Source organism: Lissotriton vulgaris, chromosome 9 (genome assembly GCF_964263255.1).
Source record: "Lissotriton vulgaris chromosome 9, aLisVul1.2, whole genome shotgun sequence".
NCBI lineage: Eukaryota > Metazoa > Chordata > Amphibia > Caudata > Salamandridae > Lissotriton > Lissotriton vulgaris.
This window is the reverse complement of record NC_141697.1, coordinates 188,875,602-188,901,925: the sequence shown is the minus strand read 5'-3', so window position 1 is coordinate 188,901,925 and position 26,324 is coordinate 188,875,602. Positions and strand designations below refer to the sequence as shown.

Sequence of the window (26,324 nt, the reverse complement as noted above, 5' to 3'; positions counted from 1 at the left end):
AAAAGCCTGACCTCTCGCATCGTGGGCAGGTTGGTACCGTGATTTCATTCAGCGTTCACCAACTACGGAAAATCAGGAAAATTGCTCACCTGCTGACCCACTCTGCTCTAATTCAGGTGGTGATAGCATTAATACTCTCACAGCTTGATTTCTCGAACTCTATTTACCTTGGCCTACCTATCGGTTTGCAAAAAAGGCTCCAAATGGTCCAGAATCAAGCAGCCAGATTGATTCATAGACAAGCTAAGTGGGTGTCAGCTAGACCATGCTTAGCACAACTTCACTGGCTCCCGATAGCTTACCGCATATCCTTTAAGGCCGTCTGCTTAGCCTTCAAGGCTCTGCACGGCAAAGGCCCCAGATTTCTCTGTTGCATGATCACCAAATACATCCCGCACCGCAGCTCACCACTCCCTGCTCACCACTTCATTTTTCAGACGGAAACGTCTGGGTGGCTGCCGCTTTTCCCATCTGGCCCCCAGATTCTGGAACTCCCTCCCTCTGGCACTCGGAAGCTGTAACAACCTCCTCAGCTTCAGAAAGTCTCTGAAGACATGGTTATTTGAGCAAGCTTACGCCCAATAACTCATTGCCCATGCCTAGCAACTCGGTCGCAGTGGCCTTCAGTATTCAGCGCCATGAAACCTAAGGGTGCACGCGCGCTTTACAAGTGCTTGTTAACATAACATATCCCCTAGCCAGTTTTAAGAAACTCTATCACACACATCCCTCACCACCCCATGAGGACACTTTCACACTCATCAAGCAGCGATAAAATTCAAAGATCTCTACCAAAGTGACCCTCAGTAGGGCATTGCAGCGCCGGCCCGGCGAGGAGAACTTGCCCGATGATGAGGCATGATATTCCCAGGGATGTGTGAGGGCAACAAGAAACAGTCTTGTTGACAGTCCCTTATCATTTACCCAGTACCTAGATTGTTCTTTTTTCCTACATCCATCAGAACAAGAAAATGACAACTCACTAAAAGTGGCTATTTCAGAATTGTGACTTAAAATCCAACATCACCATTAAAGAGGGTATTAAATTACAATTCATTAGAGGCCAAATAGGACACTTCTGCCTGTTCCCAAGCAAAGGTTATCACTTATAATATGGTAACCCAATGCTATTCTATAGAAGAGGTAGGCCTTGCAGTAGTGAAAAACGAATTTAGGACTTTTTCACTACCACAGCATGTAAAACGTAAAAGTGCATGTCCAACTTTCCAAAAACAATGCATCCTGTACTATAGGCTGTTTAGGGGTGACATACGAATTAAAAAGGAAGGTTTAGGTCTGGCAAAAGATTTATCTTGCCAGGTCGAAATGGCAGCTTAAAACTGCATACACTGAAAATAATGGGCTAACCCAGTAACCCTCAGAACCTGGGTAGTTTAACTAAACAAAAACAATGGTTCTGTTGGGAATCACATTTACATTGAAAGTATATTGAATTTATAATGGTGAAAATATATCCTGTGAGTGATATATCAAGAACCTGAATCTAAAGGAGAACAGAGCAAATGACTGACCATAATCGAAGTTATAGGCAAATCTTTTGTATTTGGCCTGTCTGGCGGTTTGATTCTCAATGTTTTTAAGAAGCTGTCCAAGAAAAACAAAACATCAACAAAATGTACATCAGACAAGTGAGTCGTGACTGGTGACTAGGTGCTCAACAGAAAATTAAACAGAGAACATAATCATAAGCATACATGTAAACACCATATTTCAATCATCTGTGTCCACGCTGGATTAAAATTGTTTCAAACAAATATATTATTTCTTTAGTTCAGTTAAAACTGTTTGGACCAATACATAGACATAACGTCAACGTTTCGACCCTAAATAGGATGCGCTGACTAGAGAAAATGATAGAAGGAGCATTACAGAATCTTTAGAGGGGTCTAGATGTTTGGCCCCATCTGATGGCACTTCAAACCACTAACCCATTCATATGTGTTCATTGGATGACAGAGAATCCACTCCTTCTGGGAGGCAGCATCAGTGAATGAAGCAGTGCGAGCTGTGAGGAACCCAGAAGAAGTACCAAAATCCGGATACTTAAAGAAACATAAATATAAAAGTCCAGATGTTGTTGAGAAAACATACTTTTAACAAATATCAAAATAAGACGAAAATGCAATTCTCGAAATTAATCCTAATAATTTGAGATTTACAAGAAAAAAAGTGTGGTTCTAGCTCGGATACACCCTTGTTCATGGAAACCCATCCATACAAATGAAAACAATTCCTCGCACCTGCAGTTTGTCAACACGTTCAGAGCAAGTTGGAATTTTCGAAGGACAAACAGGCATGGATGGGCCTAGCCATGCATACATCAGACGGCGTAGCTGCCAAGACGTCAGACTGACAACTTAATTGTTCTGGAGGCTGAGGGGCTTTGGCTTATATTTATTTCGTGGATTTTTTTTTCCTCAAGCATAAGGCGAAGAAAACAGAACAAGAAACTTAAAACAGACTAGAAAACAATATACATAATAGTGCCCAAACACTTGGCAATCGGTGGTTAAAAACGGTACTTACACATGTTAAGATAAATGAACTTGGCAAGCAAAGCGGGGTAAAGACGTAGAATGAACGGAACCGTGATAAAGAGAATGAACAGAATCAGAGCAAACATTGTGGCTGATGATAACAGTCTGGATGATCTGCAAGAAAGAAGGTACCAATCAGATTCCATACATACGTACGGCAGTTAAATAGTGCATTTGTATTTAAAGTGAAAGTTGCACCTGCACATAGATCCATAGAAACAAATACTGACACAGCATAGCCCAACAGTAACGCCAGAGTAGCGTATTTTATAGTCTTCCCACTGGGTGGCGCCATAGCACAACATATTGTAAATGCTCTGTTCATGCAATAAGTATACAAACATCCCTACAAAGTAGGTCATCTTGGTGAATCCTTCTCGCACCAGTAGTTATGTCATTGTATAAGTAGTACAGTAGTACCGAGACAATGAAGAGTAGATCTGACCACAGAGTACTGAGGATAAGCAGCAAGTAGCCCATACATTTTCCAAGATTAGTTAGATACTTAGAACTAGTGTAGTTTGAGAACATGATACAATGCGGGCGCCCAATGACTATTGGAAGGCTCGAACCCCACCTACTCTCCTTTTCGCGTCACTGGTTAGGGTGCGCCAAGTTTCTGACTTAAACCTGGTTCACTTGAAGCATTTAAATACCCGGCATGTTTTCAGATTGCTTATGTGTGACGTTTCAACGTAGTTCTGAGTGAAATTCTACTACCAAATGAGTGACATTTATAGTGACACATACTATGTGTAATATACAGTTTTAAAATAACTTGCACATGCTTTCTCAGTCGCAGGCTGAGACTTTGCGGCATACAGAGGGGAAAGTGGGCGATATATGTGTGGCTCAACATGCCAATACTTACTATAGCAACAAGCATTAGAAATGCAATAGGTCTCGGATTTTTTTGAGTTAGAGCTAATGGAATTGGAAATGGCAATGTCTTTTAGCCATGTGTTATGGAGTGTATGCATGTGGTGTGTAGTGGAAATATGTGTGTTGGATTGGAATAGTAGGAATGGTGGCATGCTGCGCTTTAGATGAATATGTTTAAAAGTAAAGGGCACCATATTGCGATTGCTACAATAGTTAATTGTGGATGCGTTAACAATTGATGTGTGCGCTGATGGGTGGTGGTGTGTGTGCCTGTAGAAATTGTGAACTGATGGCTGGTGGTGTGTGTGCTTGTTAAAAGCGTGCACAGATGGCTGGTGGTGTGTGTGCTTGGTGAAAGGGTGCACTGACAGCTGGTGGCGAGTGCGCCTAGTGAAAGCATGCACTGACGGCTGGTGTTGTGTGTGACTGGAAAAAGTGTGCACTGACGGCTGGTGGTGTGTGTGTGTGTGTGTGTGTGTGTGTGTTTGGTGAAAGCATGCACTGACATTTGGTGTTGTGTGTGTGGTGGAAGCCTGCACTGACGCCTGGTGGTGTTTGTGCTTGATGAAAGCGTACATTGATGGCTGGTGGTTTTTGCGCCTGGTGAAAGCGTGCACTGACGGCTGGTGGTGTGTGGTTGTGTGTGTGGTTGTGTGTGTAGTGGTGAGTGTGTGGTGGTGAGTCTGTGGGGGTGAGTGTGTGGTGGTGAGTGCGTGGTGGTGAGTGTGCGGTGGTGTGTGTATGGTGGTGAGTGGTGATGAGAGTGTGGTGGTGAGAGGCTGGTGTGTGTGTGGTGTGTGTGAGTGTGGTATGTGTTGGTGGGTATGTGTGTGTGGTGTGGTGTTTTGGGTGTGGTCTTATGTATGTGTGTGGTGGACTTAGTTTGAGTGTTCGTCTCCTGCACACTCACACAGTGCCCCTACACCTACACACTCATACACTGCTCTCCCTGCACAATTACACACTGTTCACACTGCACACTCACACACTGTTTACCTTGCACACTCACACACTGCAGTCCCTGTCACTCTGCAGTCACTGTTACTCTGCAGTCACTCTGCAGGCACTTTGCAGTCACACTCACTCTGCAGTCACTCTCCAGTCACACTCACTCTGCAGTCACTCTCCAGTCACGCTCACGCTGCAGTCACTCTGCAGTCACACTCACTCTGCAGTCATTCTGCACTCGCACTCACTCTGCACTCACTCTGTACCTGCACTCACTCTGCACTCACTCTGCACCTGCACTCACTCTACACTCACTCAAATCTGCTCTCCCTGCACACTCACACTGTTCATCCTGCATAGTCACACACTGTTCATTCTGCACACTCACACACTGTGCACCCTGCACACTTACACTGTTCACCCTGCACACTCACACACTGTTTACCTTGTACACTCACACACTGCAGTCACTGTCACTCTGCAGTCACTGTTACTCTGCAGTCACACTCACTCTGCACTCACTCTGCAGGCACTCTGCAGTCACACTCCCTCTGCAGTCACTCTCCAGTCACAATCACTCTGCAGTCACTCTGCAGTCACGCTCACTCTGCAGTCATTCTGCACTCGCACTCACTCTGTACCTGCACTCACTCTGCACCTGCACTCACTCTACACTCACTCTCCAATCACACTCACTCTGCAGTCACTCTGCAGTCACACTCACGCTGCAGTCACTCTGCAGTTACACTCACTCTGCAGTCATTCTGCACTTGCACTCACTCTGCAGTCATTCTGCACTTGCACTCACTCTGCACTCACTCTGCAACTGCACTCACTTTGCACTTACTCTGCACCTGCACTCTCTACACGCACTCTGCACCGACACTCATTTTGCAATTCGGAAAGTGAAGAGTTTTCTAGTACTATCAGTTTGTCCAATTTAGCCGTAGGAGGCTTTCAGATTATTACTTCTCAGACCCAGGAATAACGAACATGGGGGAGCTAGGATACGGAATGGGTTTCTATGGGTTTTAGATTACGCTGACTTGACCGGAAGGCGCCAGAGCGCTTCACAATAGGAGCAGAGCTGATACATGGGAACATTGCAAGTGAACAAATTACAAAAGGAACGCTAGGACGCATGGGAAAATTGATAAGAGTGGACAGCGAAAATATAGAGGTAGCAATCGGTACAGTACAGGAGGAAAAGGGATTGCGCGGACTTGACCTGAAGGCGTCAGAGCGCTTCACAATAGGAGCAGAGCTGATACATGGGAACATTGCAAGTTAACAAATTACGAAAGGAACGCTGATAAACAGACGAAAGGCGTCAGAGCGCTCTTGCAGACCTCTGTACCATATATTGAAAGGGACAGGGGTGATAAGTTCTTACAACTAACTCTTCGATATCATAACTTTGTTTTCTAAGACACTAGATGACAATGTTCCATTCAAATAGTTTTTCTCGTACTGACTGGTACATCCTGCCCACAGCTTTCAGCCGACCTTGCAGCCGCTTCTCGTACTGAGTGGTACATCCTGCCCATTGCTTTCAGCCGAGCTTGCAGGCGTTACATGAAAATGTAATACGTTTCAAAGCAGCTGCTGCGTTTTATATTACAGTACAGGAGGAAAAGAGATTGCGCGGACTTGACCGGAAGGCGTCAGAGCGCTTCACAATAGGAGCAGAGCTGATACATGGGAACATTGCAAATTAACAAATTACGAAAGGAACGCTACGACGCATGGGAAAAGTGATAAGAGTGGACAGCGAAAATATATAGGTAGTGTCATATGGTTACTGCGTTTCTATATATTGTGTTAAGTTAGCATGAGTTTATTAAATGTTTAAACACCATATTTTCCTTCGGCTTCAGTTTGCACACGACACCTAATTGTTATTGTAGCTTTCAACCTAGACGAAAGATGTGATTTATTTGAGAATAATATGTTATTGCTCTGATATCAGTCGTGCTTGGTACACTTGGTACAAATGTCTGCACACTGAGAACTGCACCCTCTAAGAATAACCTAACACAAGGTTGCTGAAGGCCTGATCCTCGCACCACATTAGACATAACACAAATAATGTTGCTGCCAACATTGGGCTCTACTCGGGTTTAAGATAGAGTTACAGGGAATGAATCAACACACTTGATGCTTCGCATGCAGAGAGCTGGTAGCTGTTGATGTGATCTGCTCCTACTGACCATTAGAGGTATGGGCCCGCCCAGCTAAAAACCCAAATGAGACCTTCTTAGATATAATATAATATGCTAATTAGGGTGCGCAAAATATAGGTGATACAGATTTCTATAGATTTTGCATTATAATATGCTATCACCGTTCGCTTACTATGGACTAGTGACTATGCTGCTAACTCTGATTTTTATAATATGTATGTTGATATTATATAAGATACTGCGTTTGAGAACTTTGCATTGAAAAATAAACATTTCAAACTTGCACGTGTGTTCTTTGCCTCCCAGTTTCGGTTTGTAATGATTATATAACGAAAGAGTGTTCATGTGTTCCACGATACCTGAGGTACCCTAAGTTCATGTTCTGGATTGTCTAAGTCATTGGGAAGTTATTACTACCAATGAGACACTGTAGCTAGCTTGGTAAGGGGATTTCTGAAACTAAGAGGAGTTTTGGGTCACCCTAACTCACACAGGTTCTAGATCTCTGTGCACAGTTCTGTGGGAGAACGGAAACCCTGCTACATGGCGCCCATACGTTGTTGGCCTTATATCATGACACTCGAGTAGTATATCATTCAAACCTTAACCCCTTCATTCCCGTTTCCGGAAAACGGCAGTGTCGGAAAAACCTACCTATTTTTGAAATAGGTCTTTTTCAAGCTTGAATCTATCTAAAAACGGTTTCCTTGAATTACTACCCAGTTGTGCTACAAAGTAATCTTTGTTTTGTCACTTTCCTGGGCTGACATGGCACAAGCCGTGGACATCCCGCAGCATAGTCGCATTGCGGTGCGTGACCATTTACGGGCTTATAATGTCCCTGTGGACGGCTTGGCTGTGGTTCTGGTGGTGAGTGCGGAACATGCTTACCCGTACTAACTGTTTTATTCGTGGGTGACATTTCCGGCGGTGGACGCTAATTCTGGAGTGTTCCATTCATACACTGCTTCAGCTGTACCGGTTGCGTATGCTCCGTACAGGGCACTGGAGGTTCCTCTTGATGCTTGGCAGCATGGAGTTTGGTTTGGTGGCGCCCTACCACACGCTTTAACCGCTCCGAGGTTAGGTCCTTTGTCCATTCCGGGCACACCTTGGCCCGCTTTGGCTGGATTCACTCCTCACCCTAATCGCGCCAGTTGTAACGTGGCTGATCTGCGGCGGCTTCATGAAGTCGCAGTGGCAGTGATTAGAGCGCTTGTTCATTGCACTAGCCGTAATGTTCAGGACGTAGCCCCTAGGGGTGCGCAGCTTCGTGCAGAACAGGCTGGTTTGAAAATCAATCCTGTCATGGTGAATTCCGTGATGGGCAAAAAGCCCCAGGACAAGGATGATTTTCCGTTCTGGCTTGCTGAGAAATTCGGCCAGCTGGAAGCTGTGTTTCCCAACAAGAGTCCTGGTGATAAACACAGGATTCTTAAACTAAGTTTACCGAAAGATTTGGCACCTGAACTTGTTGACTGTGAGACCTGGGGTAAGACTTTTGCAGCGGTCTATTCGAGGTGCTATGGCACCCCGTCTGTGACCAATCTGGGTGCGGTCCTTAAACGTGTTCAGGACGAACACGGACCGGAGTCGGCGGTTGAATTGGGTATGCGCCTGTGTGGCACCTTTGATGTAGTTTGCGATCTGATCCTTGCAAATGTCAAGGGGGATGCAGTGAACTTTCAGGTTGCTAACGCTTTGGCGTTAGTTCCCGAGGCCGAGAGACCCCGTCGGTTGGCAAGGATTATTGTGGCTGCTTATAAAACAGTTGGCCGCAATGCGAAGGGGCTTAAGGCTTTTCCTGATAAAGGGAAAAACCGGCCCCAGGGTCAGTCTTCGGATACTAGTGGTCAACCTAAGTCCAAGAAACAAAATTGGCCTAAAAAGCAGAATCAGGGTAAGCAACAACAACAACAAACACAGGTTTCTGCTCCTGCGTCTCCGTTGCCTGCGCAGTAGAATCGTGTTTATGATTTGCGCGACCGCGCGATGAATAAATCGCCTGAAAGGTTTCAGGCTTCTGACCAACGCTCTCCTCGTTCCTTTCAGGACTCATCGGCTCCGTCAACCGGTGGTGAAGGGGGCGGCAGGGGACGGGGTGGCCAACAAGGACATGGTCAGCCCCGCCCGCGTAACGGTGGAGAGCAGCAGGAAGGCACTACGCCCATGAGACCACAGTTTGCCACGAAGAAAGTCGCCGCCCTGACAGCGCATCAATATGCCCCAGATAGTGAGAACGCGGCTTCGGAATGTGACGTGGGCTCTGACCTTGCTGGACAGCGCGGCAGAGATTACCATAGTGAGAGAGGCCCTCCATCCACTGTTGAAGGTGACAGCGACTGACACTTATGTTGTAATTGAAACTGCTGATACGCATGTTGCTCCCCCTTTGAAATTGTCCAGTTAATCGAAGGTGACATGCAGCGAACTGTAAAAGGGGTATTTTGGGAAAATATTTCGTCTACGTATGACATTTTGTTTTCGGAGGCTGACTGGCCCCCACCTTTTGTTCTCGCAGCTCCGCGAGGGGAGGAGGTGATCCTCCCCAGTTTCGCGCACACTGTATCGAGAGTGGAAGCGCTGCATTTTGCGGAAGAGTGGGCTCTGGCGCTTGCGCCGGCTGTGTACCGCAATCAGTGTGGCTGGGATAAATTGTCTCCGAGCCACGAGATTCCTTTACGGTCTCAGCCGCAGTCTCAACCTCAATATCCCATACGGCGTGAAGCCAAAGCTTCAGTCGCAGCTATCCTTAAACAATTGGAATATCAAGGTGTAATTGAAACGTGTGTGTCACCGATGAATAACCCCCTTTTTACTGTAAACAAGCCGGACGGCTCATATCGTTTGGTTTTGGATTATAGGCATTTGAACTCGCATTGCCGTAACTGCGCAGTACAGAATACACATGGCTCTGCGTTAGTGAATAGTCTTGAGCGTAAACGGTTCAAAATCACGCTTGACATTTCCAATGGTTTTTATGCCCATGGATTAGACGGTCTAAGTTCCCAATGGACCAGCTTTACATGCGGCGGTGTGCAAAAAATGTTTCGGCGTCTCCCTATGGGCTATAAGAATAGTCCTGGAGTATTCTCCGCGCGCATTGTCTCTCTTCTGGAGGGCATCAACCCAGTTGCTTGTTCGTATGTGGATGACATTTATCTCACAGACGACGATCTTTGGGAGCATCTGTGTCGAGTAAATAGCATAATTTGTAACTTTGCAGACATAGGTTACAAGTTTAACTTTGCAAAGTCGCACATTGCAGAGTACACCGTGTTGTTTCTGGGCTACGAGCTTAACAACGAGGGAAAGGGGTTAGCACCTCACTTCCTGGAGAAATGCGCACAGTTGCGCTCTCCGACAACACTGAAAAAATTACAATCTCTACTGGGCTTCTTGAATTTCGGGAGAACTTACATTCCGGAATATGCCCAGCGTATCAAGCCTTTGTATGCTTTGATACAACCATCTTTTTCCAAATCATGCTGGCTGCCTGAGCATTCAGCCATTCTGCAGTCTTTGCAGGCTGATTTGCTCGCTTCTGAATACTTACAGACTCGTGATAACCAAACCAACCTGGTGATAAGAATTATCCCTGGGGCGGTGGGTTTCACGTACCTGACTTTTAATGAAGGAGATACAGTACCTATTGCTTACAAGTCACACTTGTACACTTCGGCTGAATTGCGTTTTTCCACTGTGGAGAAAGTTTGAATGGCTGTGCAGATGGCATTTCTTAAGGAACGTGCCCTGTCACAAGGAAAACGCATGTTGGTTGTGACCCTGTGTCCTGCCTTGGAGGCAGTTACGAAAGCCAGTGTACCAAATTCTAAAGCTTTGCACCCTCGGTGGATTCAATGGGCTGCATCCTTGACATCCCAGGATGTCACGTTTATTTTTGACGCCACTTTACGGTCGCAGGAGTATTTACAGTATGAATTTGTTCATCCTGCTCCTTTAGCAATGCGGCCGTTGGAGGATTTCCATTGCATCATTTACACTGATGGTTCGGCGCAGGTTGCGCGTGGCTCTAAACATGCCTACGTTTCCGCATGCGCCATTGTGGTCGGTGCCATGGTGAACGATGAGTTCAAGTCCAGTGTCGTGCACACGCAGACGCTTGGGGACTGCACCGCACAATTAGCTGAACTTCGTGCTCTGATGCTTGCATTGGAGTACGCAGATCCTAGTGTGACGACTTTGATCGTAAGTGACTCTTACTACTGTGTCCAGTCTTACAATGAAAACTTGTTCTTTTGGATTCAGAATGAATTTCGTGATTCCAAAGGTAGCACAATAAAACATAAAATGATCTGGGTCCGAGTGGCGGAACTTAAAGAGAAGTTGCCACTCGTGTTTGTGATTCATACTCTCGGCCATCAGCGCGTGGGGGTCCACGCTGTTGGTAATTCGCTTGCTGATGAAGCGGCGAAGTCAGCGGTATCAAAATACTTAGTTGCAGCAGTCACGAGGTCCAAAAGCAAAATAGATGATGACATCTTGGCAGCTGTTGCTGCAACCGAGAAGGGAGGTAAATATCCTGCGGGGTTCTCTTCTAAGTACACATACCACTTAAGTCCCGATAAGGTTCCTTATGTGAAAATTCCTGATGTTGGCGAACGGCTAGTTCCCAACTCGGATCGCAGGGCTGCTTTGATTACAGCGGCTCATGAAGGTGTGGCGTCTGCCCATGCGGGCATCTCAGCCACTGTAACTCAGCTACAACAGAGGTTCTGGTGGTGGGGACTGTACAAACAGACGCGCGATTATGTCCTTCAATGTGACATTTGCCAGCAGATTAAACCTTCAACTGCTGCGCGTCCGCTTCAGACACAGTTGTGCATCTCTAATAAACCACTTGGATGCGTTTATTTGGATCACTGCGGTCCATTTTCTTCTGATACTGCATACAAGTACATCTTGGTGGCAGTTGATTCATGCACACGCTTTGTGTGGGTATGGCCACATCGGAGCGCTGATTCACGGGCTGTCATCAAGGATTTGCGAGTCTTTATAGGGATTTTTGCCTGTGGTACCTTCCATTCGGATCAGGGTCCGGCTTTCGCCTCTAAGGCGTATAAGGATGCTATGGTTTCGTTGGGGGTCCAAGTCAAGTTTTCAAGTCCGTACAGACCCGAGGGTAACAGTGTAGTGGAACGAATGAACCGTGACTTAAAGCAATCTTTGACAGCCCGAGTTATAGGCACTGGCAGAAACTGGTTAGCCCACCTCAATGGCGTGCAGCGTGCGCTTAATAATCTCCCTAGAAGGTCTCTGGGTGGGCGGACCCCGTAGGAAATGCTCTTTGGTATCAAGATGTACGTCCCTGACCTCGACGGTCTAGACTGCAAGGCCCAGGCCTCCGCCTTTGACGTAGATGAACATTGCAATGTTTTACAGGATCTGCAAAAGTCCAGAGACAGTCTAGCAAAGGAACATTTGCCCTCCACATCGGATGATGCGTTGCAGATCCCGGTAGTTGGCTGGCTACCCCAAGTTGGAGAACTGGTTTGAGAGAAGATCGATAACAAGAAAGAGTTTGGTCCCTCATATCGTACACCGGTTCGAGTTCTTGGAGTGAAGGGCACAAGAACAGTCATTTTACCACCACTTCCAGGTCGTAAGGAAAAAAGATTTATTTCTATTGACAATGTCAAGACACACAGGGTGGCCGATTCTTCATAGCATGACACCGGCTGTATCCTGTCCTTCCATGGTGAGGCACTCTGTGCTGGCTATTACATCTGGTGCAGAACAGGAGGTGTCCCTCGAGATGCCTGCCATATCCAGTCCTTTATTAAATACTATTCCTGTTACTAAACATTGTTGAGCTGAACTACACCTATCCTGCTGATTTATCGATGCCTGATTTGCATACTCGTTTGGCAGACCAGTCCAGATTCTCTTTTGACTCTGTTTCGGAACTTTCAAAGAAACCCTCAACTATTGCAAAGTATGCCACGTTGTTTAAAGAACATTTTTTAATTCCCCCTTGGACATACGTTTGGTTGATCCTATTTTCATTTTACCTTTTTATGTCAATTGGTTTTGTGTTTTACTTTTTCCGCCTGATCGATGGTCACTACGTTAAAGAAAGAACAGGAATTCGGTACCTTAATGGAACATTGGCCCCTCTTTCCTCTTCACATTCAGCGCACAGACTGAAACGAAACTTAAATACAGTTAACATTACAGCTTGGCCTGTCCTTGATGGGATTGTGTGGGATGCGGTTAGATTTCAAATACATGGGCCCACTGAAGTGATTAATGTTCCGAATGTGCTTAGAGTAAACATGGGAGAAGTGATTAAACAAAATATACGTTCTGATGATTGGGATATTCAGGCCGTAGAAGAATTATTTTCTGATTTGAAATACTATGCGGCTTTTGATGCTGAAGACTTATATTTAGATTCTATTAATTATGGTGATTTGTTTTGCTTCCAACATTATGGTAATCATTTTCTCCATAAGACGAATTACAGGAGGGTTGCTGTGAATTACACGCAGTGGGAGCACTGCCCAGTTCCTTTAATTGGAAGCTCCAGTATATTTCTGAAAAAATACAGTTATTTTACAGATTTCAATCAATCAAATCCTGAGTCCTTTTATTTCAGAATGACAGAAAAGTCCATGTCCAAAGTTAGACTTGCCGATACAAAGTTGCTGTATTCGAAGTCCTTTCTAGACAAATTGGCTTTAGATGGCTATGAGTTCTGGAAGGGAATTATTGACCTTAAATCGGTTTGGGGTACCAAAGATTGGCAGGTACAAGGCACTGAGGCTTTGCACCGTGCATGTCTCATCCTGAATCACATGTTGTTTCTAAATTCTACTATTTCCCAAACAACATGCTTTGGATTGGCTACTTTAAAAAAATTAAATACACCTATTATCCCTGAGTTGGAAGAATATTCAGGTTGGGGTAATTTTTCTGAATTGTCTATTCATGAGATACAATCTCTAATTCACAATTCGTCCTTTAATGTATCCAGCTTGAATCCAAAAGGTTGGCTGCTGTGGCAAAAGAGTTCTGATTCTTGCCAACGTCGATTTCTGGGGTTGGCTGAAGGGTTCACACAAGTACGACCAGATCCCCGTTTTGAAACTGATTATACTGTCACCACTTACTCTGTGGGGAAACTGTGTCAGAATTGGTTACAACATTCCACGTTGGCTGCAGTTAAACTACATCAGTCTCAGTTAACTGAAAATGTGGATTTGAATGATTTTATAAAAGGCCCAGCTAAGGGTACATCTAAACGGTGGATTTATGCTGTTTACAATGAAATTTGGAAAGTGTCTCAAATTGAGGCTGCTAAGCGCCTAAGGGCAATTGACCAAGCAAATTTGGAAAAAGTACTTGCAGTGGTCGATAACAGTATTAACACGCTTTCTTCCCGAATTTACACATTAAACAATATTGTTTCTTCTGTTGTTGACATTGTGCATGATGAAGTGTCCGTATTATATCATGGTCAAAATCAATTGCGTTCTGTTATGCAGTTTGCTTGGACACTACAGACTCTGAAGGCTGGTCGAGTGCCTTGGAGTTATATGAACGTCTCATCACTATTTGCCCCATTTAATTTGACTGACAAGCAGCGCATGCTTTCCATGCGAGATGCATCATTTTCTATGTTACACATTGAGAAGTTAGAATCTTTGCCTTCTCTGTGACTGAGGCGGCTGCTGCTACATGGCTTATCCATGGTATTATTACTTTACCATTTGCTCTGTATAAATTTACAAATTGTATGAGATATATTGCTATAGGGCAATATGAACCACTAGGTAGTGCTTTCCTGCATGAGACATGGTCTTTACCATATACATACCGATGTCTGAAAGAAGGAAAGGAAGTGAATCTGAATGGTGAAGAATGCACTCAGTCGCCTGACCGTTCACTGATATGCAGACACATCCAATTGCATGGTTCTTGTAATCAGGACAGGCCAAATTTAGCCTGTGTTTTAAAAGGCACACTGGTTCCTGCAATAGTTCCCACATTCACTTTATTGTCTAACGGTAGTTATTTACTTTTGAACAACGAACTGTGTTGTGGGTTAATGGTCGGTATCGAATATGTGGTTACTGTATCGGAACGTGTGGTGTGTTGCAAGAACGTGTTATATCCACCCACGCATGGGAATTCAGATGTTTCCATTTGGCCAAGAATCCCAACCTTGAGAGCGGAGTTCAATGGTTTGAGCCGAATAAGAGCCCTATTGTCTCAAAAAGAAGTCGCCCTGAGCTCGGCCCGTGAAACTTATGTCCTTCACATAGCTAGCACACGCACAGAGGTGCAGGCACTTTTAAATACTGATTTGCCGTTTCATTTCTGCGAGCTGGTTCATCAAATCTTTAATGCCTCCTCCACGACTGCCCTAGCACATTATTTTTAATTGGTTAGCAGTGGTCTCGTGACTAAGTTTGAAAAAGTATTTAGTATTGTCCCTGCGTTTTTTCATTCTATATTCGCAAGCTTGTTTGGCGGATTCCCTGTTTTGCTGGCTTTGGCTGCAGGCGTTTTGGTGATATTTTGCTTTATAAAACATGGATGCCCTTCCTGCGCAAGAAAACGCTCAGCCCCTACTGTTGCTGTTTCGCAACCGGATGCTTGATTACTATGGCTCCTTGCCGCTTGCGACTTTAAGCACGGCTTTTGGATTATCGTTTCGATTTTCCTATTTCACATGTGTCCAGCCTGTGTTTCATTGCCTGAGCTGTGATTTCGACTGGGCCATTGATTTGTGTCTCTGCTTACCGACTTCTCCTGACGTCGATTTTGATCAGCTGATGAGCCCCGTAGTTGCTCACGAGTTGGTTTGTTCTGGCAAAAGGGTTATGGCCGTGGCAGCGATGCATGGACTAATGGGTCAGTGGGACATATCCGCAGCGGCGCATGACTTTCTGGCACATAGCGTTCTCGAGAACCCACTGAGTTGTCCTCTGATGTTGCTAGAGGATTCGGTGCTGGAGGAGCACGTATGTTCTTTCCCATTACTTAATTGGATGGCTGAACTGTTTTCGGATGATGACAGTGATTTCATGTTGGAAGCTGTGGCTACCTATTTTGCCTATTCTATCCACCCATGAGTGGCTTTGGAGACTTTCAATATTATGGCACGTGACTTTTTAGTAATTCTGAATTGTGCCTTTTCTATTACGAACATTGGACTTTGATATATTCTGGGCCTATGATTTTATAAATGGCCTCAGGTTCAAGTTTTTTTTAAATATATTTTGTGTGGCCACTGTAGGCATTCATACATATTTTGTATTATTGATTTTTATATACATTTACATACATTTAGCTTGGCTCAATATTGTTGAACTCTGCTTTCATGTTTTGCCTTTCTTATAGTATTGGCTTAAATTTTTCCTTTTCTTGACCGTCCTCGGATCATTGGGGGGGTGTCATATGGTTACTGCGTTTCTATATATAGTTTTAAGTTAGCATGAGTTTATTAAATGTTTAAACACCATATTTTCCTTCGGCTTCAGTTTGCACACGACACCTAATTGTTATTGTAGCTTTCAACCTAGACGAAAGATGTGATTTATTTGAGAATAATATGTTATTGCTCTGATATCAGTCGTGCTTGGTACACTTGGTACAAATGTCTGCACACTGAGAACTGCACCCTCTAAGAATAACCTAACACAAGGTTGCTGAAGGCCTGATCCTCGCACCACATTAGACATAACACAAATAATGTTGCTGCCAACATTTGGCATTACTCGGGTTTAAGATAGAGTTACAGGGAATGAATCAACACACTTGATGCTTCGCATGCAGAGAGCTGGTAGCTGTTGATGTGATCTGCTCCTACTGACCATTAGAGGTATGGGCCCGCCCAGCTAAAAACCCAAATGAGACCTTCTTAGATATAATATAATATGCTAATTAGGGTGCGCAAAATATAGGTGATACAGATTTCTATAGATTTTGCATTATAATATGCTATCACCGTTCGCTTACTATGGACTAGTGACTATGCTGCTAACTCTGATTTTTATAATATGTATGTTGATATTATATAAGATACTGCGTTTGAGAACTTTGCATTGAAAAATAAACATTTCAAACTTGCACGTGTGTTCTTTGCCTCCCAGTTTCGGTTTGTAATGATTATATAACGAAAGAGTGTTCATGTGTTCCACGATACCTGAGGTACCCTAAGTTCATGTTCTGGATTGTCTAAGTCATTGGGAAGTTATTACTATCAATGAGACACTGTAGCTAGCTTGGTAAGGGGATTTCTGAAACTAAGGGGAGTTTTGGGTCACCCTAACTCACCCAGGTTCTAGATCTCTGTGCACAGTTCTGTGGGAGAACGGAAACCCTGCTACAGTAGCAATCGGTACAGTACAGGAGGAAAAGGGGATGTGTGGCGGTTGCCAAGATTACAAAGTACAAGTATGGGTAAAATACTGTAATAAATTACAAACTCTCCAGCACAAGAAAAAAATGTTACGTAGGCAAGGAGGACCTGGGGCGAGTGCAACGGGGGTGGCCGCGCAGTCATCGTGCTCAGCTTTCCACTACACAAACAAGATTTGGCCGGGAGCCAGCATGCTCACACACACAGCTGAAATAAAACAAACTGGAGAGTGGTGCACGCCCTCCCAGCATCTGTCTTCAATTACCGCGGGCCCTGACAGCTGGTTTTTGAAGAAATATGCCCTTCTGCTGCGCGTGTCCGCACGGAATATGCACTAGGCGGAGCAACTCTAACTCCTATGGCCTATTGCGTGCTCTCTTGTAAAAACACACGCATGCGAGGGCCAATTGCCATGCAGCTGGCAACAAAAAAAACCAGCAAAAATCACGAGCTTTCTGGAATTTGGTAGGTACGATTTTCGAAGCCCTCAGAAAAGAACTCTTAGGCCACGCCCACTTTGTGGGACGTAGGCCAAGCCCTAAAAAACGGTTACATTACTTTTTGTTAAATGCAGGGCACAAGTCCTAAGAAAAGAAGTGGAGGGACTCACCAAGTTAGGCAAAATTGGCGTGACATCACTGCACGTGAAAACCCAGGAAGTGAAATCACATGCATGTTCAGTTGGTCTATCATTAGTATAATTGAATATATTAAGAGATTTAACAAGTATTTTTCTGATCAGTACTTAAGCCTGTGGCATACTGAACTTGACACCAAGAGCAAAGCAGTTAACACAATGCACTAAAGATACTGGAAACTGGAATTGTGGACTAAAACATTTAGTGTTCTACCCAAGATTGCACCATTGTATACACCAACAATTACAAACCCTCTAATCCTAATAAGAAAAAAATGCAATTTGCACACTGTTTTTAATATTCTGAGCATGACACTATGCGTTGCCTCCTGTGTGCGCATGAGACCAGATGCAGCCATGCTGTGTTGGAGGATGAACCATGGGAGGTGTAAGCAGGACAGAGAAATGGGGCTTCAGGCAAACAAGTAAGCAGTGAGCTCTGTTTAATTGGGTGGCTCCCAGGATAAGGTCTGTAAGCTGTAGCACATAAAAAGAAGTAAGCATTTTGGTAGTTGAAGGACAGATTACATCATGCCGGCCTGGTTATTCATTCCTTAGAAACACTTCAGAGGAATTTCATGGCAATCCATCAAGCTGGAACCCACAAATATTAATATTCCAATGAACTGAATAGATGTTGGCTGCTGAAGGAGGAGCATGCTGCCTTTAGTGAAAATTAGATCAGGTTCCATGGAATAATTTGTGGGTCCTTGGTGCAAGGAATAATGAAAATAGATTGGAGATCTGGCATCAAAGCACATGACCACTTGCTGAGACAGCTACAGGTAGAAGGGTGTTCATGCAAGTACCAGGACTAAAGAATGGGAAATCCAGTAAGTAATCAAACCATTAAATCCTCATCCTGGTCCCATTCCTTACTCAATGAGGGTATATGTAAGCGACTTTACTTCCACCAAGACACTGGAAAGCATATGCCAGTAAACAAACCCTCCGTGCCATTTGTCTATAATCGACCGCAAATTATACACAATCAAAATTACTCTTACGAATTTGTGTGAGGGACCTGACGGGAAGGTGTTTCTGCAGCTGTTCGTTTAAATGTTACGTGAAGAACGTACATGAAGATATAACTGGAGCAGCAAAGTCCTTAAGTGCACAGTTCCTTGAGCTTTAACCCCACACTGTTGTGAGCAGCAGTAATAAAAGAAAACATGAAGAACATTCCCACATATAGTAATAAAGTGGGTGACATCAATAAATACGCAAAATCATCTAAAGCCGGTATTTCTAGCCTCTATCTATGTATACTTCGAACAGCAAATATAAATACAAAGCACTTTTAAATGTGCTCTAGAGCTTTGGTAATGATCCATGGCTACTAATTAAAGTATACTGAGACAGAAAAGAAATGTTACAATAGAATACATTCAATTTTGTTTACAATCCTATTTAGTATCATGTGCAGGAGGTGCAGACTCTTAAAACAACACTAAACCCCCACCAGCACTCTAATTGCTCTGCTTTAACCGCATGCGCGCTAGCGGAATTCCGCTCGCACGCTGGGTTTTTAAAAAACGCACTTTACATGACGAGCTGGGCTCGTCATCAGCGTGCGAGGAGGCTACGCCATGACGAGCCCAGCTCGTCATCAGCATCGAAGGGGTTAAGTATCCCGACCCTGACTGTACTCACTGGTCCTCCACTCTAAGCGCTTTTATATTAAGTTAAGGAGGGCGCAGCACACGTTTAATAATTATGGTACGTGGTTGGGGAGGGGGCACAAAAGGCTGATGAGGTGGGACATCAACAAGAATTATTTCAGTGGTGCAGGCTTGAGCAGTCCTTTAAACATAGACTCCCAATTCCTTTAACCCCAGTAAGGCATTTTACATCTATTTGTATTCCACACAAACTGGATAAACGGGAATGGAATTTAACAAACTGATGGGTGGCTACCCCATTTTGTTTAACCAGCAACACTGTCATGCAGAACAGATCACGGTTCCAGTGCCAACAAAGTAGAGGATTATAAAATGGGTCATAGCGGCATGCTATTGCTCTATGTAAACAGTTTATAATTACCCTGAAAATTGTGCATAGAAGCTTCTGGGAATTAGTGTGAAAATGTGCTTGACAAAGCTAGGCTTTTACGTGCTCCAGTCACACTTCTCAGTCTGCGGTCAGAATGTTACCGACAAAAATTTCTAGCTAATTACCCTGAAAATAGCACAAAGCCATTTAAAAAATATTCCAGTATTTGTCAACCCGCACATATCAATGTTTCCTCTCAGGGCACAGCTCCTAAACAAAAAGAAGTGGGGGGACTAACCAAATTAGGAAGTATGCAAGTGACATCATGGCATGTGACATCACAATGTCTGACATCACGGTGAGTGACATCACATGTAGTATCACAGGAAGTGGCATCACAACCCATGACCTCACAGGAAGTGACATCTGATCTTAAGACTTCACATTAGTTTAGCAGGTCTATCATGAGTACAGTTGAGAGCATTACAATATTTAACACATGCAATTTGGCATTGAGGTTGTGCCAAAATATTGACGCAACCCCCAAGCAAAATCTGGGATTCAAATTATACACTTTTATTTTATCTTATGGGGTTAAGGCACCTGCTGCAGAGATCTTAGTGTGCCAGCTAAATCTCATGAAATAATAATAATGGTAAGGTAACTCTGGAGGATAACGTATTTGCTGTAGGGATCTGTGTTTTGCCTAGTCCTAGTTTTGAATCAAAGCAGCTTAGAGGGTTAATATTTCTCCTGCAAAGCACATTATTTAACACATAGATGACAGATTTTTATTTCATGTAAATAAATATGTGGGTTACTGCTTTTAAGATAGAGCTCCTTTTGTAACTGCATTTCATAAATTTCAATCCTTCTAATATAGCATAGTGAGGTATGCAGGACTTGGGGCCCCTACACCTTGTAACCCTCAATGTCCTATGTAACACATCCTTTATACAGATGCGCACACATATGATTTATTGTCAATGTATAATCTATACGTGTGATCTAGAGTGCTCAAACACCCTGCATTGAGATGAGTAGTGGCACATACACAAATAATTTAAATACCACTATGTATTTCTTTTAGAGCGCTTTAGCACTTCTGTAGAGCTAAAATGCTCTAAAAGAAATAAAACAAAATAGTGGTATTTAAATTATTTTTGTAAATGTTGGACCCGGCTTCGTGGCGTGGTCCTCGCTGATCTCCGCAGCCCCAGAATTACGGGTGGAACTGAATCCCTTCCACCCAGAACTGTACATGACACTCCTACCCCGGACCTGAGACGATCCCCAGACCGCGTGCCTGCACCCGTGCACGTGACTATCAGACCCCATGTTTGGCCATCCCGGCAGGCCGGCCGCCTTCTTTCCTTTCGGCAGCCCTGGCCACTCCTGGCTACAGCTAAGCGTGCGCGTCCAGCGCCCAGATCCGCCCGGGGGGTGAACGACTCCCCAAGTACCCGAAACCAAGACTCCCATCACACCTCCGGCCCCCTTCCGAGGAACTGGTTCCCCTCACACCCCTGAACTATCCCTGGGGGCTGGTTTCGATTGCACCTTGGGCCTCCTAGTGAGCTAGCTCCAGGCCCTGATGGGCGCCTGGGCTTCCCTGGACGCATGGTCCAAAGCATCAAAGAACCAACCGCCCAGACAATCAGGCGCCTGGCCCTCGGACATCCGGCCCCCTGCCTCTGAGGGTCCGGACATCAAAGAGCTCCAGTACTATAAGACAGCCTACCTTCCATCTAGTCGGCAGTTGTATCTTGGACAAGAAGGCCCTGCTGATCTGATCGCGGCTGACCTTGAGGAGAACAGACTCTTACCCCCTGAGCCCTGCTGACGTCGTCGCGGCTCATCCTCGAATCTACGGAACGGAACCATCGGAGCCCTGCTGACGTTGTCGCGGCTCCCTCTCGAAGCACAAGACCTGAACCATCGGAGCCCTGCTGACGCTGTCGCGGCTCCCTCTCGAAGCGCAAGACCTGAACCATTGGAGCCCTGTTGACGCTGTCGCGGCTCCTCCTGCCTACGAGTACGACGGAGTACTCCTGACCAAGCCCTGCTGACCTCGTCGCGGCTTGACGAACTCTCTGGTCCGGCTGGACCATCGACGCTACCCTCACGATCATCTTGAACCAGAAGTGAGTAGGGCAGCAAGTCCCATCGCCATCCCCCGTACCCCCCAGTTCGAGGATTAAGAACTGTGCGCAGGGTGCGTGGCGTGCCAGCTGGCATCCTAAGACTGTCCGGCTTCCCCGATCCCTCGTTACGAGACTTTCGCGATCCCTCGATCGCTGTGTATTGCTCTCTACATTTAATCTTGATAAAGTCTTTTCTGATAAAGAATCACGGTGTGGTGTCCGTTCATAAGTGTGGTGTGTCGACAGTGTGTACGATCAGTCCTCCCCGGCGGGGACTCCCCCTCGATAAGACTCGGCAGTAATTGTGGGAGAGGAGGTTCCAGGTGGTTAGGAGAGTCCTCTTGACCCCTGGGGTCACCGCCTTCCAACAGTAAACACGTGGGTGACCAACACATCTGACATTATTACAGTGTATGCATATCTCTGATATTCAGGGACTGAACCTGTGAAGCGATCATATGTGAACTTTTGTTCCCCTCCACTTCATTCAGGTGTGGGGCTCCCGATAGCTCCCAGCCAGAATACAAAAAGAGGCCTTATGGCCCCTATTTTCGGCTTTTGTCATGGGGGAAGCCGGACTCTGATTAGCTCCTTCCCTGCCTACACATTGCTGCTCTAAACAAAAGCAACAACATGCAGGCGCTGCTGAAAGAGTCCCGGTGTCAGAAAATGAGTTCAGCATATTTCTGTGAATTCTGGGAGAAGTAGGAAAGGAATGCAGCACTCCACTGAAAGCAGCCAGCTTTGCAGTAGGGTAGCGGCGTCTACCCGTTCGCACAATAATACACGACCCACAACTTCTTTATTTAGCAAAAAAGGCCACTTTATTAATACAGGTGCATAATATCTATTTTCTCAAAAACATCTTACAGGTAAATCATGAAGCAATCCCCAGACTCATTTTGACATATTTTCAAATCATAACCCCCAAAATTGATGACCCAAAACAACCCAGAAGAACTGACTCCTGTTGAGAGAGCCCCCTCATTTCATTTTCCTTTCCCCGTGAACTGTATACCCCACCTCCCTCCTTGGAGGATGGCCAACCCCGCTCAAGGCTGCCCACCCCTCCAGAAAAATTCCGCCTACTAGGTCTACCTGACTAAATTTAACCTGTCTTATCATGGCAAAAATGGTGTGGACATCTCTGTTGTTAACTAAGGCTGATAAAGGAAAAACCTGAAACACAGAAAATAATAATAAAGGGGAGGGCGGGTAGGACAAACGAAATTGCCTCTCCTCCCGCCACCCTCAGGCACAGTGAATTCCCGCCCCCGCCGGACCTTTTTCTTATAAACTTCCCCGCGCGCCCACTGTCTCTCTGATTGCCCCTAATTAGCACCTGGGTGGCCGTTCCCATTGTGCGAACCAGCCCAGGGGGAGACCAGCTCGCACCCTGCTCCCCCTAGGTCCCCCCCTTGCACAATAATTCACGACCCACAACTTCTTTATTTAGCAAAAAAGGCCACTTTATTAAGACAGGTGCATAATATCTATTTTCTCAAAAACATCTTACAGGTAAATCATGAAGCAATCCCCAAACTCATTTTGACATATCTTCAAATCATAACCCCCAAAATTGATGACCCAAACCAACCCAGAAGAACTAACTCCTGTTGAGAGATCCCCCCTCATGTTATTTTCCTTTCCCCATGAACTGTATACCCCACCTCCCCCCTTGGAGGATGGACAATCCCGCTCAAGACTGCCCACCCCCCCAGAAAAATTCCACCATCCAGGAAAACTGAAGAGTTTTCCTGCCCCACCCCAAAGAGAAAATTATGACTGTCTGCTGTAGCACCATATATCTTCCATCCATAGTTGTGCGAGCAAGTCTCGTAACTCCAGTAAGTAAAATGCTTGACCCATCTGAGACAAATGCACCCCATCTTCACGAAACAGATGCCCCTCAGTATTTTTTATGTTACTGTGAGATAGAACCGTGATTCTGATGTCCCTACAGAACACTCTCATGGCTCTATTAAGTTTGTGTCGCGCCTTCTCCAATGCAGCGTGGCATCTTGCTCCTCTCCATTGCAGCTGTGTTATGAATTCGGTCGAAATCACCATGGTGTCCCCCAGTTACTTTTTATAACTGCCAGATCCAGTTACATTAGTTTTATTAAAGTCAGGCCCGATAAGTCCACCAGGTCATTTTCCCCTAGGTGAATGACAAGTAAATCAGGAGGGCCCCCCTAGAACACATCAAAGACAACGTGAGAAACAAACCCCCCAACGCATTCCCCCTTTCCATACCACCTCATGACTAACACTGGTAAGTCCGAGCGAACTCCCGTAAATCTGTTGCTCAGCATAAACAACAGCCCACTTTACGAAGGAGTGTCCCACTATCCAAGTTGTCTTTTTCAAAATGACAAGCCCTTGAATATGACCTAGGTAGAAAAACAACATTAACAAGAGAAAAGACATATTTTTCACAACATTTGGACTTCCATCTCCCAATCCAACGAATGTCTGACTAGGACCACCCCAATCTCGCAGCCACCGTTGCTGCCCCAATCCGTAAGGAGTGTGTGCCAAAACGTAAAAGATCTCACCTAAAGCAATAAGCACCTTCCTCTTTACTGCTAACAGCTGGGCAATAGAAATCGGACGTCCTAGTGCATGGCAAAATATGTTCCCTGGTGTAAAAAATGTTGAGGCTTGGAAAAACTCCCATTCCCTTAGAGGACAGCAAACTCCCACCCCACTCCTATTCAAGAAAACCCATTTTCCCCTACCCAATTGATCCGTCTTGGAAACCCTAACCAAATTCTCAACCTCCGTTGTTCTATAAAAACTTAATCACGGCGTAAACCTGCCCTATTACGCAAACCTAGTAACTCAAATGCCCGAAATACCCCAAAAAACAACCATTCAAAACATAATCGAAATGTGCACTCAAACTCATCATAACAACAAGAAGGCAACTGCATTAGCATCCTCTGCAACAATTCAAATGTCACTGGCTCACGTAAAAGCTTGGTACCCACCTGTTCCCTACTTAAACCTCTAAGAACATTTTTAACCAAAAAACCTCCCACCGAATCCCTCCTCACCTTAACTGCCCATAAAAAGAAATTCCTGCCAATTTGCCAGAAATAGTAGCATGTGAAAAACCTCTATCAAATGTAAAACAAAACCTAATACAAACTGTTCATCAGTAACCATCCTCCCATGTGTATTAAACATGTTACCATAACTTAAGAACTCGGTCCATGTCTGTCGATAGCTTCTTCTCGTAGAGGCCGCCACTGATTTTTCTACCAGTTTGGCAATTCTCATTCACCTCAGGCCCAGACAAACTGCAGGATCTGAGTCTTGTCATGTTCTGCCCCAGGAGCCAAACTGCAAAATGTTGTCCACTGAAAACAAGCGTCTGGTATACAATTATTGACTCCTGGAATAGGTCTTGCTTTAAAAATAATGTTACGCTGGAGACACTTGAGCATAAATGTACGTAACAACTTCAGAACTCTCAAATCCTTGGCGTTTTGCTTATTGATCAACTCTACCACAGCTAGATTGTCTACATTGAAAAGGACTGGTCTATTCCGTAATTCCTCGCCCCATACATACAATGCCACAAGTAAAGGAAATAACTCCAAAAAGGCAATACTGCAACCTTGTTGCAGTCTATGTACCGGCAGGCTCTCCAAACACAAATGCCCCTCCCAGAATATACCAAAACCTTTAGCACCAGATGCATCTGAGTAAATCTAAATTTGCTAAATCATATCTTCATTAGCAAAAAACAAAGATACACCATTAAAATCTGCCAGAAAAAACAACCAGACGTACAGATCGTCCCTAGTGGCTGCTGACATACGCACTCTGTGGTGAGAAAGATAGACCCCTGACATGGACATTCCTAGCCTCCTACAGAAGGTTCTCCCAGCCCTGACTACCCTGCATGCGAAGTTCAGATAGCCCAACCATTTCTGCACCTTCCGCAGCTCAAGTTTACGTTCCTCAATCAAAGATAACAAAAAGGTTGAGATCTCCTGCACCTTCAGCCTAGCTACCATGTCCATAGTGTCAATTTCCATTCTCAAAAAGGTTAATTTAGTACTTGGGCCTTCCGTTTTGTCAGGTGCCAATGGCACACCAAGCTCCTGGGCCATAACTTGAAAAGTATCCAATGCCTTCTGGCATTGTCCTGTGTTCTGAGTACCAATGAACAGAAAATCGTCCAAGTAGGGACAAATGAGATCATGGCCAGTAACATATGTAAAACTCCACTGCAAAAAAGTGCTGAAGGTTTCAAATAGAGCACATGACACTGAACACCCCATGGGAAGAACTTTGTCAACATAGAATGCCCCTTGAAAGTGCATACCTAAAAGTTCAAAGTCAGAAGGGTGGATGGGTAATAGCCAAAAAGCGAACTATATGTCACTCTTTGCCAGTTGCGCAGCCTTCCCAGCTGACCTGACCAACCTCAGAGCATCATCCACAGAGGCGTAAGACACACTAGAATCCACCTGAGAGATGAAGTCATTAACAGAGGAGCCCTCTGGCTATGACAGGTGGTGTATTAAGCGGAACTCTCCAGCTTTCTTCTTAGGTACCACCCCCAGGGCTGAAACA

The 26,324-nt window shown here is 44.9% G+C and overlaps 1 protein-coding gene across 1 annotated transcript in view; it reads right to left on the bottom strand.

Moving 5' to 3' along the window:
• The window catches only part of ABHD12B (abhydrolase domain containing 12B), a 249,505-nt gene that overhangs the window by 180,608 nt on the left and 42,573 nt on the right, over positions 1-26,324 (bottom strand). The window contains exon 2 of the mRNA XM_086937311.1: positions 2,548-2,672. Coding sequence (XP_086793437.1) covers positions 2,548-2,672 — 125 coding nt within the window. The remainder of the gene's footprint in view (positions 1-2,547; positions 2,673-26,324) is intronic.